Source organism: Mercenaria mercenaria, chromosome 14 (genome assembly GCF_021730395.1).
Source record: "Mercenaria mercenaria strain notata chromosome 14, MADL_Memer_1, whole genome shotgun sequence".
Classification (NCBI taxonomy): Eukaryota; Metazoa; Mollusca; class Bivalvia; order Venerida; family Veneridae; genus Mercenaria; species Mercenaria mercenaria.
In genome coordinates, this window is record NC_069374.1 from 52109034 (window position 1) to 52129807 (window position 20774).

At 36.8% G+C, this 20774-nt stretch overlaps 1 protein-coding gene across 1 annotated transcript in view; it reads right to left on the reverse strand.

Annotated features, from left to right (window-relative positions):
* Positions 1 to 20534, reverse strand: part of LOC123527598 (probable serine/threonine-protein kinase drkB) — a 44849-nt gene extending 24315 nt beyond the window's left edge. The window contains exons 1-2 of the mRNA XM_053523487.1: positions 19845 to 20534; positions 5411 to 5531 (exon numbers count right to left, since the gene is read on the reverse strand). Of these exons, the coding sequence (XP_053379462.1) occupies positions 5411 to 5531; positions 19845 to 19996 (273 nt within the window). The 5' untranslated portion in view covers positions 19997 to 20534. The remainder of the gene's footprint in view (positions 1 to 5410; positions 5532 to 19844) is intronic.
* Between the last annotated feature and the right edge of the window lie 240 nt (positions 20535 to 20774).

Genomic DNA, 20774 nt, shown 5'->3' on the forward strand with positions numbered 1-20774 from the left:
TAATATAGACCAAACACTTCAGTAACATTAAGCATCAATGAGACTCCACTCACAAAATCCCTTAACATTTAAAACAAGAGCGCCGCCATGCGGGGCAATATACGCCCGAAGGCTTACATCATAGGATTGGAGCAAAATTTTAAGAACTTGACTGCTGTAGCCCCAAAGGACTGGAACAACAAAAGGAAAACTTCAAAAAACAAATCTAAGTCTACAAAAAAATCCTTATCAGGTATAGGTATGTAAAAATACACCTTAAAATTGGAGGTACCATCCATGTTGTACCACAGAAAAGTGGTCTCGGTTTTTCCCTACGGCCAATAATAAAAAAGTTTCAAAATAAGCTATTTATAGTAACATAAAAGGGAAGTAATTCAAAAAAAAATAATTATTGTAAGTACAAAAAAGAGATCTGCCAAATAAAAACAAGACCACTGCAATGCAGAGCAATATACACAAAGCAAAGTCATATATGACCTTTGACCCTTAAGTGTGACCTTGACCTTGAAACCAGTCATCCGGAACATGCGCTCTGCACATCGTTACAATGTGGTGAACATTTCTGCCAAGTTTCTTTGAAATCCTTCCAGCAGTTCAAGAGTTACAGAGCGGACACGAAACAAACTGATATGACTTTTGACCCCTAAGTGTGACCTTGACCTTGAAGCAAGTCATCCGGAACATGCGCTCTGCACGTCGTCTTGGTGTGGTGAACATTTGTGTCAAGTTTCTTTGAAATCCTTCAAGGGGTTCAAGAGTTACAGAGCGGACACGAAACAAACTGATATGACCTTTGACTCCTAAGTGTGACCTTGACCTTGAAGTGAGACATCCAAAACATGCGGTCTGCACATCGTCTCGGTGTGGTGAACATTTGTGTAAAGTTTCCTTGAAATCCTTCAAGGGGTTCAAGAGTTACAGAGCGGACACGAAATTGCTAACGGACAGACGGACAGACGGACGGACAGACGGACAGACGGACACCAGCGTCATAACATAATACGTCCCTTCGGGCATATAAAAAGTCCTGCTTGAGAGGCCGCATAAAATTAGAGACCATTAATTGTCTTAAGACCCATTTTATCAATCAAGACTGTTTCAGTAAGAGACAATTACATATATTTAGTGACTACAGGCCTGAGAGAAACCACCCCCATGCCTCCAATCCAAAAATGGCTCCAAAAAAGACTCCACTCCAAATTTGACTCCAAAATCGACTCCAAAACTGACTCCAAAATCGACTCCAAATTTGACTCTGAAAAAGACTCCACTCCAAAATCGACTCCAAATTTGTCTCCAAAAAAGACTCCACTCCAAATTTGACTCCAATATTGACTCCAAAATCGACTCCAGACTCCACTCCACCACTCCACTCCACGACTCCACTCCATATTTTACACGGTGCCGTCAGAATGTCAATGACCCTCAAAAACAGCAGCCAATGGAAAATAAGCTGTGCCACACTAAAACCATGATCTATTATGTTCAGTTTAGTCTGGGTTATGATTGGTGTTTAAACCTCACTGATATAATGGAAGGTCAGTGTTCTAACTTGAACTCATCACTTGCCAAATAAACAAACATTTGGTCAAACATAAAATGACCACTTATGTAACAAAGCAAAATAAATATTATATGTGGTATTTTGTGACAGGAAAGTGCATTTTATCTTTAAGTTATATGAAATTTCTGTTCATCAGAAGTATCCTTTCAGTTATGGGTATTTTAATCTGACTGTTTTTTATGTTCAGAAATACAATTCAAAATAGCTTAACAAAAACAAAATACTGTATAACACAAACAGAATAACCTGATACTGTTATATAGTAAAATATATGTGCAAAAAAAATGTACATATATATCTGATAATGATATCTATCTTTAAATTTTTCAAAATATTTCAACTTATACTTGTCTAGTTTATTTTGATACTAAAAACAGAAAGTTGATCCTATTTCGGTAACATGTCAAAATTTAAATACAAAATACAATTACAGACACAGTGATGGAATAATATGAAAAGTAAAAATAATTATGAATTTAAGGCCAAATATAACTAGAATTGTGTCCATTGGACATGGATGCCCACAAGTGTGCCATGTTCTAAATAACAATTTTTTTTTTGTAGTATAGACTATCTTCACATGTCAAGGATGTTTGACTAGAAGTTTGAAGAAAATTGCATTCAGATAAGGTTGTGTGCCTGAGCAACGCGGATGTCATTCTTTCAAAAAGCTTTTGTCTTGAGGAGTTGGACACACCAAATTTTTTCACTATGGCCTATTTTGTAAAATTAAGAAAGGCTGGGTCATAATTCTGAAAAAAATAGCCACAGAAAAAGTTCATTATCTATTGTCTTCTTCACATGAAGACTGTCCTCCAACTATGAAATCACACAAAAAAATCCGTCTTTTATGGTCATCTGCACATCAAGCATGTTCATCTGTGAAAGTCTAAAGCAAATCAGGTTAATTGTGTGGGAGGAGTTGGACCAACAAGATTTCTCTCTATAGTCTATACATACAAGCAAATTCGATGAATTGGTATCCCCCGCCGAAAGGGTCTATGGTGAGGAACAGCAAAAAAATATACCCAGCAAAAAGTTAAGAATGTTATAAAGAAGCAAATAATTTCATTAGTCAAAATCAAATTAACAGAAAATGAATGGTTTTTTTTGGTGGGGTGGGGGGGGGGGGGGTGAGGGGTGAGGGTACAAAAGTTTACATGTTGATTATAAATATTGATGGAAAATTAAAAATGAAAAAAAAAAAAATTGGAGGGGTGGGGGGGTTGGGAGGGGGAGTGAGGAGAGTGGGGAGGCAAGGTGGTGACAAGGTGTGGGTATACAACTTCACATGTTTATTATAATTGTTCATGGAAAAGAATGAAAGAAGTTTAATGGAATTCTTCCAATTGGTTGGTTTGTTATGTACAAATCTGTGGATTTTTAAACAATTAAAGGGCAATAACTGTATGGAAAATAGAGCAATAAAAAAAGAAAATGACGGGCAAGTATGTTGGTTCATATTTATTTCAAGTTTGATGAAATTCTACCTGCTAGTAACTGAGAAATGGCAGCGGACGGACATTTTTCATTAAATCAAGGGCAGTAACTCTTAGGGAAATTGACCAATCAAAAAAAACTTGACGGGCATCATCGCAGTATGTTGGTTCATGTTTATTTCAAGTTTCATAAAATTCTACTAGGTAGTTACTGAGAAATGGCTGCGGACGGACGGACTGACGGACGGACAATGCCATTTCAATACCCCCCTCCCGATTTCATCGGCAGGGGATAATAAAGCTATCAAAGGGCAATAACTGAGGTAAAAATAGTCACAGAAAAAGTTCCTTCCTTTAAGGTCATCTGCACATCAAGGCTGTTCATCTGTGAAAGTTTGAAGCAAATCAGGCTAATAGAGACATGGGAGGACTTGGACGCACTAAATTTCGGGACATACTGACAGACGTACGGACTGCAGCAACACTATATGTGGCTCCTACATTAACGTCTACGTCCCCGAAAGGGGTTTGACAGTCACGGAAGATAGATAAATGTGAGAACATAAAAAGTATACTTACCGGTACATTAATTTTTCTGTATCACAGTAACAACGGGTAACATGATAGCCGAGCTTTTTAGTGAATATCAACATAACATAATTATTATAACCATACAAATTTTACTTCAATACTTGTTATTTCAGTAACCTCAAAAATAATGAAATATACCGGTAAACAGACAAGAAACTCCAAAGTACAAATGAAGTGTGGCGCATGGCTGTTAACTGTTACCTATTGTAATCATGGGTTGCATACACACATTAGAATTTGAACAGCCGTAGAGCAGGGCTTTAAGAAATATCAATAAAAATACACAACCATCAACAAAATTTCATTATGTAATTCTGAATTACATCAATCTAATAATCGAATTACGTCATTTTCAAAGGTGTGACAAGTGATGGTTGTTTTATTTTTGCATTACATAATAAAAGTTTTTCAGAATAGGTCGTGGTTTTGAAAAAAAATAGTGCTTGAAAAATTGTAAAAAGTCCTTGAAAAGTCCTTGAAAAGTACTTGAATTTTGTCTCTGATATTCTGTATGAACCATGACTTAGATACTGTACAGTGTATTAAAGTTATGTCTAAGTAACCACTCCTACTAACAAGGCAGTCTGAAAGACAGCTAAATCCCCCGCCACTGGTATGGATAGTGAAAGGGTAAACCTTTGACCTTGAGCTGTGACCTTAACCTTGAACTGACATGGCTGACCCATGAATTCTGCACTTCGTCTAGATGAGATGATCATTTGACCCAAGTTTCATGAATATCATAAAAGGGGTTTTAGGAGATACAGAGCTCAAACCTTTGACCTTGAGCTGTGACCTTGACCTTGAGTTGACATGGCTGACTCACGAGTTCTTGATGAGGTAATTATTTGACCCAAGTTTATTGTAAATCCTTCAAGGGGTTTAGGAGATACAGAATGGACACAAAATGGAAGGCTTAAACCTTTGACTTTAAGTTGAGACCTTGACCTTGAGCCAGCATGGCTTACTGATCAATTCTGCACACCAGCTTGATGAGGTGATCATTTGACCCAAGTTTGATGAAAATCCTTCAAGGGGTTTAGGAGATACAGAGCGGACACAAAATGGAAGGCTCAAACCTTTGACCTTGAGTTGTGACTTTGATCTTAAGCCGACATGGCTGACTCATGAGTTCTGCACATTGTCTTGATGAGGTGATCATTTAAACCAAGTTTCATAATTATCCTTCAGGAGGTTTAAGAGATACAGAGCGGACACGAAATGGTAGGCTCAAACCTCTGACCTTGAGTTGTGACCTTGACCTTGAGCCGACATGGCTGACTCATTGGTTCTGCACAGCGTCTTGATGAGGTGATCATTTGATTCAAGTTTCATGATTATCTTTCATTGGGTTTAAGAGATACAGAGCGGACACGAAATGGAAGGCTCAAATCTTTGACCTTGAGTTGTGACCTTGACCTTGAACTGACATGGCTGACTCATGGGTCCTGCACATCATCTTGATGAGGTGATCATTTGACCCAAGTTTCATGAAAATCCTTCAAGAGGTTTAAGAGATACAGAGCGGACACAAAATGTTACGGAAGGACGGACGGAGACCATTCCTATAACCCCCCACCACCTGTGGCTGGGGTTTTAAAAATTTTATCACTGAATTAGAAATGGGAACTTAGAGAAAACATTTTTTTTATTATTGAAGAAACAGATAAATCCCAAAATCAAACTGTTTAAGAAAGAACTGACATTAATTTGTTATTAATATAGGACATTTAATTAAAGACTCTTGGGTAAAAAAGGAAAACTGCGAAATTTGGGGGAAAAAAATTGAGAAAAGGCTCATACTTCTAATACTTACTGCTACAGCTAAACATTTATCCCCAAATCCTTCATTTGCATGCTCCGGTTTACTGAATTTAAAGCACGGGTTGTACGTATAGTTCCACTGGTCTGGTCCTTCACCAAATTGCGTATTCAGACTGAAATGCAAATAAGACTCATTTGCAATTATAGTTGATGTTAAGAAATTAAAATTTGTTCAAAACTGCAATATTATTTTTGAATACGGCCTTTTGTAATTCTAAATACTCACTGTGAAATCTTTAACACATTCATGGAGGACTATAATATTTTTTTGTGAATTTTGTGGTTAATCCAACAAATTAAATTCTAACAGTGTTAAACCCAAAACAAACAAACAAACAAATTCTAATGAGCACACAAAAGGTCATTTATCTTATCTTCAAAAGTCAAATTTATTTCCTTGAATTAGTATCCCTTGATATAGCCATTTTTACCAATACCACTAAAGTTCACGTAGAAAAGCATTTTTACCAAAATCACAAAAATTTCAAGTCCACGAAATGAAATGATTTCACAGTATTGCATAGCTATTGTCTAGTTAATGACCTTTTCAAGTACATTAAAAACTATCATAAGACAGTCAGTCTCTGAAATAAGAGGGCCATGATGGCCCTATATCGCTCACCTGTTATCATTGCACTTGAGGACAAGAAGGTCCTCAGAAAAAATATCTAAGTCCAAAGGACAGGAACAACAAAGGAAAGAAATTTAACCAAAAAGAAAACAAAATTCTTACAAGGTACAGATATGTCAAAATACACCTAAAAATTGGAGGTACCATCCATGTTGTACCACAGAAAAGTGGTCTCGGTTTTTCCCTACGGCCAATAATACAAGAGGACCATGATGGTCCTGAATCGCTCACCTCTTCCCACATGACCCAGTTTTGAGTATGACGTCGTTTTTTCTATTATTTGACATAGTGACCTAGTTTTTGAGCTCATGTGACCCAGTTTTGAACTTGACCTTGATATTATCAAGATAAAAATTCTGACCAATTTTCATGAAGATCCATTGAAAAATATGGTCTCTAGAGAGGTCACAAGGTTTTTCTATTATTTGACCTATTGACCTAGTTTTCGAAGGTACGTGACCCTGTTTTGAACTTTACCTAGATATCATCAAGGTGAACATTCTCACTAATTTTCATGAAGATCTCATGAAAAATATGGCCTCTAGAGAGGTCACAAGGTTTTTCTATTTTTATACCTACTGGCCTAGTTTTTGACCGCACGTGACCCAGTTTCGAAACTGACCTAGATATCATCAAGGTGAACATTCAGATCAATTTTTATGAAGATCCATTGAAAAATATGGCCTCTAGAGAAGTCAAAAGATTTTAATAATTTTAGACCTACTGACCTAGTTTTTGACCGCAGTTGACCCAGTTTCAAACTTGACCTAGATATCATCAAGATGAACATTCACACCAACTTTCATACAGATCCCATGAAAAGTATGGCCTCTAGAGAGGTCACAAGGTTTTTTTCATTATTTGACCTACTGACCTAGTTTTTTAAGGCACGTGACCCAGTTTCAAATTTGACCTAGATATCATCAAGGTAAACATTCTGACCAATTTTTATGGAGATCCATTCACAAGTATGGCCTCTAGAGAGGTCACAAGGTTTTTCTATTTTTAGACCTACTGACCTAGTTTTTGACCGCACATGACCCTGTTTCGAACTTGACCTAGATATCATCAAGATGAACATTCAGACCAATTTTCATACAGATCCCATGAAAAATATGGCCTTTAGAGAGGTCACAAGGTTTTTCTATTATTTGACCTACTGACCTAGTTTCTGAAGGCACATGACCCACTTTCAAACTTGACCTAGATATCATCAAGATGAACATTCAGACCAACTTTCATACAGATCCCATAAAAAATATGGCCTCTAGAGAGGTCACAAGGTTTTTCTATTATTTGACCTACTGACCTAGTTTTTGAAGGCACGTGACCCACTTTCAAACTTGACCTAGATATCATCAAGGTGAACATTCTGACCAATTTTCATGAAGATCTCATGAAATATATGGCCTCTAGAGAGGTCACAAGGTTTTTCTGTTTTAAGACCTACTGACCTAGTTTTTGACCGCACGTGACCCAGTTTCGAACTTGACCTAGATATCATCAAGACAAACATTCAGACCAACTTTCATACAGATCCCATGAAAAATATGGCCTTTAGAGAGGTCACAAGGTTTTTCTATTATTTGACCTACTGACCTAGTTTTTGAAGGCACGTGACCCAGTTTCGAACTTGACCTAGATATCATCAAGGTGAATGTTCTGACCAATTTTCATAAAGATCTTGTGAAATATATGGCCTCTAGAGAGGTCACAAGGTTTTTCTATTTTTAGACCTACTGACCTAGTTTTTGAAGGCACGTGACCCAGTTTCGAACTTGACCTAGATATCATCAAGGTGAACAATCTGACCAATTTTCATGAAGATCTTGTGAAATATATGGCCTCTAGAGAGGTCACAAGGTTTTTCTATTTTTAGACCTACTGACCTAGTTTTTGAAGGCACGTGACCCAGTTTCGAACTTGACCTAGATATCATCAAGATGAACATTCTGACCAACTTTCATAAAGATCCCATGAAAAATGTGACCTCTAGAGTGGTCACAAGCAAAAGTTTACGGACGCACGGACGCACGGACGCACTGACGCACGGACGGACGACGGACGACGGACACCGCGCGATCACAAAAGCTCACCTTGTCACTTTGTGACAGGTGAGCTAAAAAAAAATTACTAAAAATAGGCTATTTATAGTAACGTAAAAGGGAAGTAATTCAAAAGAAAATTATTGTAAGTTAACAAAAGAAGGATCTGCCAAATAAATCTGTTGACATAAATGAAATTTCAGATCAGTATCTTCATTAGTTATGGAGATATACCCATTTTAATTTGAAATAACGGGAGGTAATTTGATATAAAATCAGTCCATAGTTATCTACCCTGATTGGCTCGGTCCAACTAATGACAATAATGAAATTTCAAATAAGTCCTGTAAGTACTTACTGATATAAATCCATTTTGACTACAATCAGGGGAGGTAATCAGACATAAAATAACTCTGGAAACTAAGATTGGATCTGATTTGTCATGGAATCCAAGATTTATTGTTGTGGAAGATATTTTGGAAGTTTGTATCAAATAAAACCATAAATGAAGTCTCTATATGGCTGCAAAAGCCGAAATAGCCAATTTTGGACAATTAAGGGGCCATAACTCTGCAACCCATGAGTGAATCTGGCCAGTTTAAGAAAGGAACCAAGATCTTGTGGTGATACAAGTTGTGTGCAAGTTTGGTTAAAATCAAATCATAAATGAAGTTGCTATTGTGCAGACAAGGTCAAAATAGCTAATTCTGGTCCTTTCAGGGGCCATAACTATGGAACCCATTAGGGGATCTGGCCGGTTCAACAAAGGAAATGAGATCTAATGGCAACACAAGTTTTGTGCAAGTTTGATTAAATTCAAATCATAAATGAAGCTGCTATTGTGCAGACAAGGGCAAAATAGCTGATTCTGGCCCTTTCAGGGGCCATAACTCTGGAACCCATAAAGGAATCTGGCCAGTTCAAGAAAGGAACCAAGATCTTATGGTGATACAAGTTGTGTGCCAGACTGGTAAAAATCAAATCATAAATAAAGCTGCTATTGTGCAGACAAGGTCAAAATAGCTGATTTTGGCCCTTTCAGGGGCCTTAACTCTGGAACCCATAATGGGATCTGGCCAGTTCAAGAAAGGAACCGAGATCTTATGGTGATACAAGTTGTGTGCAAGTTTGGTTAAAATAAAATCATAAATGAAACCACTATCGTGCAGACAAGAAATTGTTGACGGACACACGGACGGATGCACGACGGACGAAGGGTGATCACAAAAGCTCACCTTGTCACTATGTGACAGGTGAGCTAAAAAAAAAAAATAAAGCCTTCAATTAAATCACAGATGTTTTATTTCACAGACAGTCTCAAAGACTCTTAATTAAGCAGACTGAATAAAAAAAATAAATAAAAAATTACTAATTTTCATGGCATAACTATGTGATCAGCATAGGAAATAATGGCTCCCTTCCAGTATTGTTTTTGTGTTTTCTTGCTAAATCAGTAAAAGTCATTATTATATTTATTATAACTATTACAGGCAGCTGCAAAATGTAACAAGAGCCATGTTAGACATGGCCAATCCCCCCGCCGGGCATATTATAACTGAAGGCTAAAGTTCCTGGCAAGTTAGTGTCTGAAAGTATTAATTTTGGGGAAAGCTTTGAAGAACCATTTAGTTGTGGTCCGCATCAGGGGTTTAAAAGATGTGGAAGAAAGAATAAGTCAGTGGTGAGGTGGTTTACTGCTAAATTTTATTAATTTTCATGAACAGCAAAGCTATAATGTTTTTCTATATGGCTACTGTAAAACGAAGGAATGGAAAGCTAACAGGGAACACGAGTGCCAGAATGTCACAATATATGCCCGTCACAGCAAATTTGTTAATACTCTAGCAGCTGTATTTGCAAATGGAATTTAAATTTTGTGGTTGTTTAGTAATCATTGTAAGTCTTTTGTTTTTCTAAGTCCACAAAAAAACTCCTTACCAGGTAGAGATATCTTAAAATACACCTAAAATTGGAAAGTAACATCCATGTTGTACCACAGAAAAGTGGTCTTGTTTTTTGTCTACGGTCAATTATAAAAATGTTACAATATAAGTTATTTATAGTAACTACTAAGGGAAGTTAATCTTTAAAAAAAAAAAAAAAAAAAAAAAAAAAAGAACAAATTGTAAGTCCACACAAAAATCTTTACCAGGTAGAGACTGGTCAAAATACACCTCAAAATTAGATGTAGCATGCATGTTGTACTACAGAAAAGTGGTCTCTATTTTTCCCTACGACTAGTAATGAAAAAGTTACAATAAAAGCTATTTAAAGTAACAACAAAGGGAGGTAATTCTAAAGAAGGGAACTGCGCATGACACTTCGTCTCATGATGGTGTATAATTGTGCCAAGTTACATCAAAATCCCTCCATGCATGAAGAAGAAATGCTTCGGACAGTCATTCTTGTATCTGACCTTTGGCCTCTAAGTGTGACCTTGACCTTAGACCCAGGGACCTGGATCTTGCGCATGACACTCTGTCTCTAGGTGCTGAACATTTGTGCCAAATTATATCAAAATCCCTCTATGCATGAAGAAGAAATGCTCTAGACAAGGTTTTCATTCTTGTATCCTTTGACCTCTAAGTGTGACCTTGACCTTAGACCTAGGGACCTGGTTCTTGTGCATGACACTCCGCCTCGTGGTGGTGAACATTTATGCCAACATATATCAAAATCCCTCCATGCATGAAAAAGATATGCTCCGGACAAATTTTTTTAAGAAAATATGATAAAGGGGAATAACTCAAAAAATAGGCAGGGTAGAGTTATTGTTCTTGCACACTGCACTTCCTCCAAATGTGTTCTATCAGTGTATGAAGTTTGAAGAAAATCCCTCCAGTACTTTTGGAGTTATGCTCCAGACAAAATGTTTTAAGAAAATAAAATAAAGGGGAATAACTCAAAAAATAGGCAAGGTAGAGTTATTGTTCTTGCACACTGCACTTCCTCCCAATGTGTTCTATCAGTGTATAAAGTTTGAAGAAAATCCCTCCAGTACTTTTGGATTTATGCTCCGGACAAATTTTTTTAAGAAAATAAGATAAAGGGGAATAACTCAAAAAATAGGCAAGGCAGAGTTATTGTTCTTACACAATGCACTTCCTCCCAATGTGTTCTATCAGTGTATGAAGTTTGAAGAAAATCCCTCCAGTACTTTTGGAGTTATGCTCCGGACAAAGATCATTGCGGACGGATGCACGGACGCACGGACGGAGAGCATTTCTAATATCCCCTTCGCCTTTAGCAGGGGGATAAACTAGAAGATGTTTTTATAGGGGACAGGAGCAAAAGTCAAAGAGACACTGATGGTTGGCTGCAATAGGGATCATCTACTTGGCATGTCCAATCATCCCACAAAGTTTAAACATTCTGGGCCTAGTGGTTCTTAAGATATGAACTGGAAACAGTTTTCCATGTTCAGGCCCCTGTGATCTTTGATCAAGTAACCCCAAAATCAGTAGGAGTCATCTGCTCTGCCTGTCCCATCATCCTATTAAGTTTCAACCTTCTTGGTCAAATGGTTCCCAAGTTATTGATTAAAATGTGTTTTCTATGTTCACCCCCACCCCCCCCCACCCCTGTGACCTTGATCTTTGATGGAGTGATTCCAAAAACAATACTGGTCATCTACTCTGTAAGTCCTATCACCCTATGAAATTTGAAGGTTCTAGGTCAAGTGGTTCTAAAGTTAATGACTGGAAATGGATTTCCATGTTCTGTTCGCTGCAACCTTCACCTTTACTAGAATGACCCCAAAATCAATAGAAGTCATCTACTCTGCATGTCCAATCATACTATGAAGTTTCAACATTCTGGGTGAAGCAGTTCTCAAGTTACGGACCGGAAATTGTTTTCCAAATTCAGACCCCTTTGACCTTGACCTTTAATAGAGTGACCCCAAACTCAACAGGGGTCATCTAAAAAAATTGCATGTCCAATCATCCTACGAAGTTTCAACATTCTGGGTCATGTGGTTCTAAAGTCATTGATCGGAAACGGTTTTCCATGTTCAGGCCCCTGTGACCTTGATCTTTAAAAAAACGACCCCAAAATCAATAGGGGTCATCTACTCTGCATGACCAATCAACCTATGAAGTTTCAACATTCTGGGTCAAGTGGTTCTCAAGTTATTGATCGGAAATGATTTTCCATGTTTTGGCCCCTGTGATCTTGATCTTTAATAGAGTGACCCCAAAATCAATAGAGGTCATCTACTCTGCATGATCAATCATCCTATGAAGTTTCAACATTCTGGGTCAACTAGTTCTAAAGTTATTAATCGGAAATGGTTTTCCATGTTCAGGCCCCTGTGACCTTGACCTTTAATGAAGTGACCCCAAAAACAATAGGGGTCATCTACTCCATAAGCCCTGCCAATCTATGAGGTTTGAAGGTTCTAGGTCAAATGGTTCTCTAGTTATTGATCAGAAACGAATTGTGATGGACGGACGGAAGGAAGGACAGACGGACAGGGAAAAAACAATATGTCTCCCCCCAGTGGGGAGACATAAATATTCTGTAAATTAACAAAAAAACTTTATATAAATATTCTGTAAATTAACAAAAAAACTTTCTGAATCTGCCTGTCACACAACATATCAACAGACTTTAGAACCTAGTTTATTAAATGACAAAAACACAAGAAAATAGCAACATTAATCATGGCTATCTTTAATATATTCTTTAACAGTTGTAAATTAATATCTGCTTAAAGGTCAAATACTAAGGAAAGTGAACATTTTAATTTCTTTTAAAAAGCACAGAAACTATTTCATTTTATTGGAAAATGAAAGTTGGTACGTAGAAATTCGAAATAAATCGCAGTATATGTACAATTATTTTTCTATGAAGTAAGAAGAAAGTTAAAAAGACCTGGGGGGTCATTCTGTCGATTCATTGAAATTTCAACATAATACACATACATTTCTTTGAGTTCCAAAGACCTTCTGTAAATTTTGACCTGCCAATCTTCATTATTTAGTGTCTTGCAGAAGTCTATGCACTGGCTATTAAATTCATCGTAATACTCCTGGTATTAAATTATTATGCAATGATAACAAACCTTTACTTATGGAGATCACTGACAAAAACACTCGACTATGCAACAGCCTTGTCAATTGAATGAATACAGAAGTCGTAAAGAGAGGCATAATTTTGTAAAAATGCAAAACAGGGTTATGAAACCTGCACAGTGCTTATCAGCTCATGACAGTGGACAAGTGTGTGAAGTTTCAATCCATTCCCTTCAGTGAATACCGAGATACCAGCTTACATACAAAAACTTAACCAAAAACTGCTAAGTCGAAAAAGGGGCATAATTTTGAAAAAAATGCAAAGTAGAGTTTTGGCACCTGTACAGTGCATGTCAGATCATGACAGTGAACAAGTGTGTGAAGTTTCAATCCATTCCCATTAGTGGGTACTGAGATACCAGCTTACATACAAAAACCTTAACCAACTAGAGCTACCACTAAAGGTGATGAATGTACCCCCCACATGCACTGACACAGTACACTGCAATCTGACGCACACAAGATTGCAATTGCATATGCAGACTGTTTGATTTACATAGTATGTTAACGAAAAACAAAGTCCCATAACTCTGCAATTTTTTTTTGAAAGAACCTAACATGCCCCATGCACAACTTCTGTTGTTACTGATCACTTGTGTGAAGTTTCATTAAATTGCGTCAAGGGGATGAGGATCGAGTGATGGTGCACACAAGACTGTGTCTATGTATACAGTATAGTAACAAAAAACAAAGTGCCCTAATTCTGCAAAACATTTCTCTGAAAGAACCTAACATGCCCCATTCACAACTACTGTTGTTACTGATCACTTGTGTGAAGTTTCATTAAATTGTGTCAAGGGGATGAGGAGAGATTGTGTCTATGTATACAGTATAGTAACAAAAAACAAAGTCTTGTATTTACTCTGCAAGAACCTAACAATTGCCCCATGCACAACTACTGTTGTTACTGATCACTTGTGTGAAGTTTCATTACAGCGGTTTTTTTTGGCCGTTTTTATAGCCGTTATTCAGCTATATTCCCAATGCCAAAAAGTATGTATTTTTCCCAAAATGAGTGCAAAAATTCCCAATCTACATTCTGAAAAAAAAAATATCATCAAAATTGCACAAACACTGACCAAATTATGGACGATTTTGTAGCGGAAGTATGTTATAGAGGTACAATGTGAAAAAAGGTGTATGAGAAAGTGCTAAAACACATCCTTACTGTATCCTATGGGACTAAACATTTCCCAATTTGGAACATTTACGCATCAAAGTTCCCAATTTTGGGGGTATAGACTATGTTCCCAAATTGGCTAGAAACAAGAGCTGTCTTCATAGGATGACACATGCCCCCGAAGGCACTTTGAATGAATAGTTATGGCCGATGTTAGAGTTTAGGACCTTTGACCTACGGACCTGGGTCTTGCGCGCGACACGTCGTCTTACTGTGGTACACATTCATGCCCAATAATTTTAAAATCCATGCATGAATTACAAAGATATGGACCATGCACTATCATGAAATATGACCTTTAACGTCTAAGTGTGACCTTGACCTTTGAGCTACAGACCTGGGTCTTGCGCGCGACACGTCGTCTCACTGTGGTACACATTCATGCCAAGTTATTTGAAAATCCATCCATGGATGACAAAGATATGGACCGGACACGAATGCACTATCATGAAAAATGACCTTTAACGTCTAAGTGTGACCTTGACCTTTGAGCTATGGACCTGGGTCTTGCGCGCGACACATCGTCTTACTGTGGTATACATTCATGCCAAGTTATTTGAAAATCCATCCATCGATGACAAAGTCATCTTTTTAAGTCAAAGAAGGGGCATAACTTTGTAAAAAAACAAAATAGAGTTATGGAACCTGTGCAGTGTAAGTCAGTTTATCACAGTAAATAAGTGTGTGAAGTTTCAATCCATTCCCAAAAGAGGTTACTGAGATCCCAGCTTACAAAACGCAGACACCAACACCGACGCACGGGTGAGTCCAATAACTCTACCTATTCTTTGAGTAGTCGAGCTAAAAAGCAAACAAGGAAAAATTCAAGAGCAACGGAATAAGTATTTTAAATAGAATTGGATTTTGTTTTTGATAGTGGGTATAGTAATCAGGGTACAGTAGTACCCAACACTTTGTCAAACCAAGCACAGTATGAAAGAAGTCTAGACCTACATTGAAAAATGCAAACTTTACAAAAATATAGCTATGAGTGTACTATTTAACAGACATAACCATAACATTACTGACCTTCTTTTAATATATGATCAACACCTCTGTGAAAGGGACAAATCAAAAAGTTATCAGTCTGTCCTTAACCCTTACCCTGCTAAATTTCTAAAATGGACTGGAACATCATTTAACTTGGGCAGTACCACTTACTATTCAAAGGGGTGTTCACTGAAAATTTACTGACTGAATAGCAAACAGTGCAAACCATGATCAGACTGCATGGATGTGCAGGCTGATCTTGGTCTGCACTGGTCGCATAGGCAGAATCACTTGCCGCCAGCAGGCTAAAAGTTAAAATGCCCCATTTTACTTGCGCTTACCTGTACCATACTGTTTGATGTATAGCATCTGCAGTGAAAGTAGAACAAATGATTAGGATATGGTATCCAACATGTTCATATGCTGATTTAATTATACTGTCCATGTGTCCATGCATGCATTTATGTGTTCAATGTTTGTGTGTGTACAAAATCATGTCCAATTTAACCTATAACTGGTGACATTGGAATTTGAAAAAAAGAAACTGGCAAAAAATGACTATCATAACATGACCACATGTCACATGCAAAATCCAAACCCTAGTTTAAAGGTCAAGGTTATACTAAGAGATCAAACATTTAACGTCATTTCTCTGATTTGCTCTTGATTTTTATTCATTCATATAACTGGGCATTTATAAATATTCATCATGACTGCAAATCAAGAACTCTAGCTTAAAGGTCAAGATCACATTAAAGGTCAAAGATCAATGATTTTTTGTCCGCTCTATAACTTTTTTACGCATGCATGGATATTCAAATAACTCTACACAAACAATTATCATAACAAGATGATAATGTCATGATGCTTTTCAATTTGTGTTGACAAGAACACTATGGTGGAACATTGGCAGATTCAACCAATTGTCCGGTAGGTGGTACTGTCCTGGACTTGTAATCTCTGAAACAGGATTATAGGTTTGGGCCCTGCTACTAACTAGGATTCTTAACACCAAACACCTATTATAGGTTAATATATAGCAGTAATTCGGTCAAAAATTATGCTTTGAAAAAAGTCCCTAATAAATAGATCCTAATTTTTCGCGCACTTGTGTGTAAACCGGGGGCCAAATGGGCATTATTTCACTGGCGGAATGTATTTTACATAAAAAAACATTTCATGCTTATATTAATTTTGTTTTCAAGCTTTTTTACCTGAAAACGAAGGAAGGGTGTTTATTCTGCGGACCGAATTCTGAAATGCGGCAAAATGAGGGCACATGACTTCAGTCGACTTGCATTTCACTGCATACTATTCAACACCCCCTTTTTCTTTTCGTTTTCTTGAAGCAAATGTATGGATATTTTGTGGAAAATAGGTCTACAATGGAGTGAAAATCTAGGAACTGTATCAAAAGTAGCTGAAATTTATATGAAACAAAGAACAATTTCTTTTATTGGTATATAGCCTATAACCAAGATGAACAGGGTAACTGTTCTTTCAATGGTGATTAATTCGTACCAGTTATTTTCGTTCTTGCATCCTCATTTATTTAATGAATGTTCTCTTTTCGCGAATTTCGTCAATTTTTCTTTGATAAAAAATTTAGATGCGGCGGGTCAAAATCGTATGTGGCGGGGCCTGAGAAACTAAACATTCATTTTTTTGGCCTACTGAATATTCAAATAACTTGGCACAAACATTTAACATTATGGGAGCAAGACCAAAGCTAAAGATCGCAATCATTGGTCAAAGATGCATTGTCATTTTTTTCTGTCAAGATCTGGTCAACAAATTAACTTTGTGTCCTAGCATCACACAGTCATGACAGTGGGAGCAGCTGTGTACTACTTGTAACTGACAAATTTCTGATATTAAAACTATCTAGGAAGGGAGGATTTTATATTTCTGACAGAACAGCCTGAATAGGCTGTCTGAAAAGGTATAAAATGATGAGCTAAAATTTAAACAAGAGGGCCAAGATGGCCCTAGGTCGCTCACCTGAGAAACACACCATAACACACCATAACCAGGGTTTTTTTTCGGCCGTTTTTATAGCCGTTATTCGACTATATTCCCAATGCCAAAAAGCATGTTTTTTTTCCCAAAATGAGTGCAAAAATTCCCAATCTACATTCTGAAAACAATTTCATCAAAATTGCACAAAAACTGACCAAATTATGGACAATTTTATAATGAAAGTATGTTAAAGATGTTCTAAAATGTGAAAGAAGTGTATGAGAAAGTGCTTAAACACATCCTTACTTTATCCTATGGGACTAAATATTTCCCAATTTAGAACATTTACGCATCAAAATTCTCAATTTTGTGGGTACAGGCTATGTTCCCAAATTAGCCAGAAAAAAAACCTGATAACAGTGTAAACATGTTTGACCTAGTGATTTCATGGAAAAAAATATTCTGACCAATTATCATTAAAATTGGAGCAAAAATCTTGAGTTCGTATAAGTATTTTCTTTGATTCGACCTGTGACCTAATTTTTGACCCCAGAGTACAAGACCCATATTCGAACTTGACCTAGATTTCATCAAGACTATCATTCTGACCAAATTTCATGAAGATCAATTGAAAAATACTGCCTCTATCGCATACACAAGGTTTTTCTTCGATTTGACCTAGTGACCTACTTTTTGACCCAAGATGACCCATTTTCAAACTCAGCCAAGATTTCATTAATATTATCATTTTGGACTTAATTTCAGGAAGATCAATTGAAAAATACAGCCTCTATTGCATATACAAGCTTTTCCTTTGATTTGACCTAGTGACCTACTTTTTGATCCCAGAGGACCCATATTCGAACTTGACCTAGATTTCATCAAGGAAATCATTCTGACCAAAATTCATGAAGATTAATTGAAAAATACAGCCTCTATCGCATACACAAGGTTTTTCTTTGATTTGACCTAGTGACCTAGTTTTTTATCCCAGATAACCCATTTTCAAACTCAGCCTAGATTTCATCAATATAATCAATCTGACCAAAATTCATGAAGATTAACTGAAAAATACAGCCTCTATCGCATGCACAAGGTTTTTCTTTGATTTGACCTAGTGACCTAATTTTTGAACCCAGATGACCCACTTTCGAACTTGACCTAGATTTCATCAAGGTAATCATTCTAACCAAAATTCATGAAGATTAATTGAAAAATACAGCCTCTATCGCATACACAAGGTTTTTCTTTGATTTGATCTAGTGACCTAGTTTTTGACCCCAGATGACCCACTTTCAAACTCGGTTTAGATTTTATCAAGGTAATCATTCTGACCAAATTTCATGAAGATCAGTTGAAAAAACAGTCTCTATCGCATACACAAGGTTTTTCTTTGATTTGACCTAGTGACCTAGTTTTTGATCCCAGATGACCCATTTTCAAACTCTGCCTAGATTTCATCAAGGTAATCATTCTGACCAATTTTCATGAAGATTAATTGAAAAACACAGCCTCTATCGCATACACAAGGTTTTTCTTTGATTTGACCTAGTGACCTAGTTTTTGATCCCAGATGACTCACTTTCAAACTCAGCTTAGATTTCATCAAAGTAATCATTCGGACCAAATTTCATGAAGATCAGTTGAAAAAAACAGTCTCTATCGCATATACAAGGTTTTTCTTTGATTTGACCTAGTGACCTAGTTTTTGACCCCAGATAACCCATTTTCGAACTCGGCCTAGATTTCATAAAGGTAATCATTCTGACCACTTTTCATGAAGATCAGTTGAAAAATACAGCCTCTATCGCATACACAAGCTAAATGTTGACAGACGACAGACAACGGACACCGGACATTGAGCAATCAGAAAAACTCACCTGAGCATTGCTCAGGTGAGCTAAAAAGCCAATGACTTCAAAAAATGCATTCATCCATTAATATATTTAGCACTTCATCTGAATTAAATAGCACCCAACACTAAGCATTTGGAATAAAACTGTTCCGTTTTCGCAATTTTAAAACTCTTAAAATTTATCATATTTGATTCTTTCTGGCATTTCACACTTGGCAATTAGCATGGCACACTGCCTTCCATAATTTTTAATACCTATTTCTTTGAGTTCAAATTTATAAAGGGCTATGGCAAAATGAAAAATATGGGGCGAGTGAGATATGATAACTGATCAATTAATTAATTCTGGCCTAGTAGATGATTAATATATGATGTACCCAGTAGCTCTATACATCAATAGCCAGTAGTAGCGTGTCCGCTCTGAGTGCGGAGGTCCGGGTTTTGATGCCCGTACACGTTATACCAAAGACGTGAAAAATGGTACTGGTAGCTCCCTGATCAATGCTTGGCACTGGTGACAGCATGGGTTGTACCAGGAGGTAAAATAAGCACAGGTATGTTACTGGATACCTAGTTTATCCCACAAGAGCATTGTAGCTGTGCTGTATGTTGGATTATATGCAATGTTGAATGAAAATAAAAATGAAGTAAAGCTTACCTTTTGTAACGATTATCTAACTCTAAATCTTACCTGTTTTTAATTCTTTCCAAATTGATAATTGTTCCATCAATTTTTGCAGAACATGATGACAACTGTACAAAATCTGCTCCAAACACCAATATACTGATGTTTGAAATATATAGCAAATGCAGTAATATTGTTTTTGCAGGACCTCTCCTCATGTTCGTATATCTGGTGCATTTACTTTGTCCAGAAATAATAGCGACAATAGATCGATCTAGATATGATTATTAATCTGTTAATTATAAAAAAAATACAGTCATACATGTAATATTTAATAAATCCCTTGCACTAACACCTGCATTTCAGAAAATCCTTTGAATACACGTTTGTATCAATCTTACAAAACCAGTTTTCACGTGCATTACTTCCATGCAATAATTTTATCCATTCTCGACGGGTGAATCTACATTTCTGTCGTTCAGTTTGATCGGCATACTTAATGTCAGTTGCTTCCGTCATAAATAAAGCTGTTCTACATTGAAGCCCTCAGTTGGAGTGTTACAGTTTACATACTAGGACACATGCACTGACACAAGACAAGGCCAAGAAATTCGTCCTCTGCGATATTTCATGTATTGTGGATATACTACAATTAATTAAGTTTTAACATTTCAGATTCTTTTCACTTTTTTCTCGTTAACAAAAACAGACCTCTATTCTCAATGCAAAGTTTACTATTCTCAATGCAAAGTTTATATGTCACTCTAAAATATCGGGTACTTACTACATAAACCAGGTCAGCTGATTTGGTACATGTATAATATTGTATTTCTTATTACTTCAGGAGACGAAACTAGATAGGTATGACTGTCTATGAGGTTACCTCCCTTTGATCAAGTTTAAGGTTTTAATCGTTATTTTGAGCTCAATGTTGAGCTTAAAGATGGTCAATTAATCACATTTGAGCAACAATTTAGGACATTGTAGTATATCCTG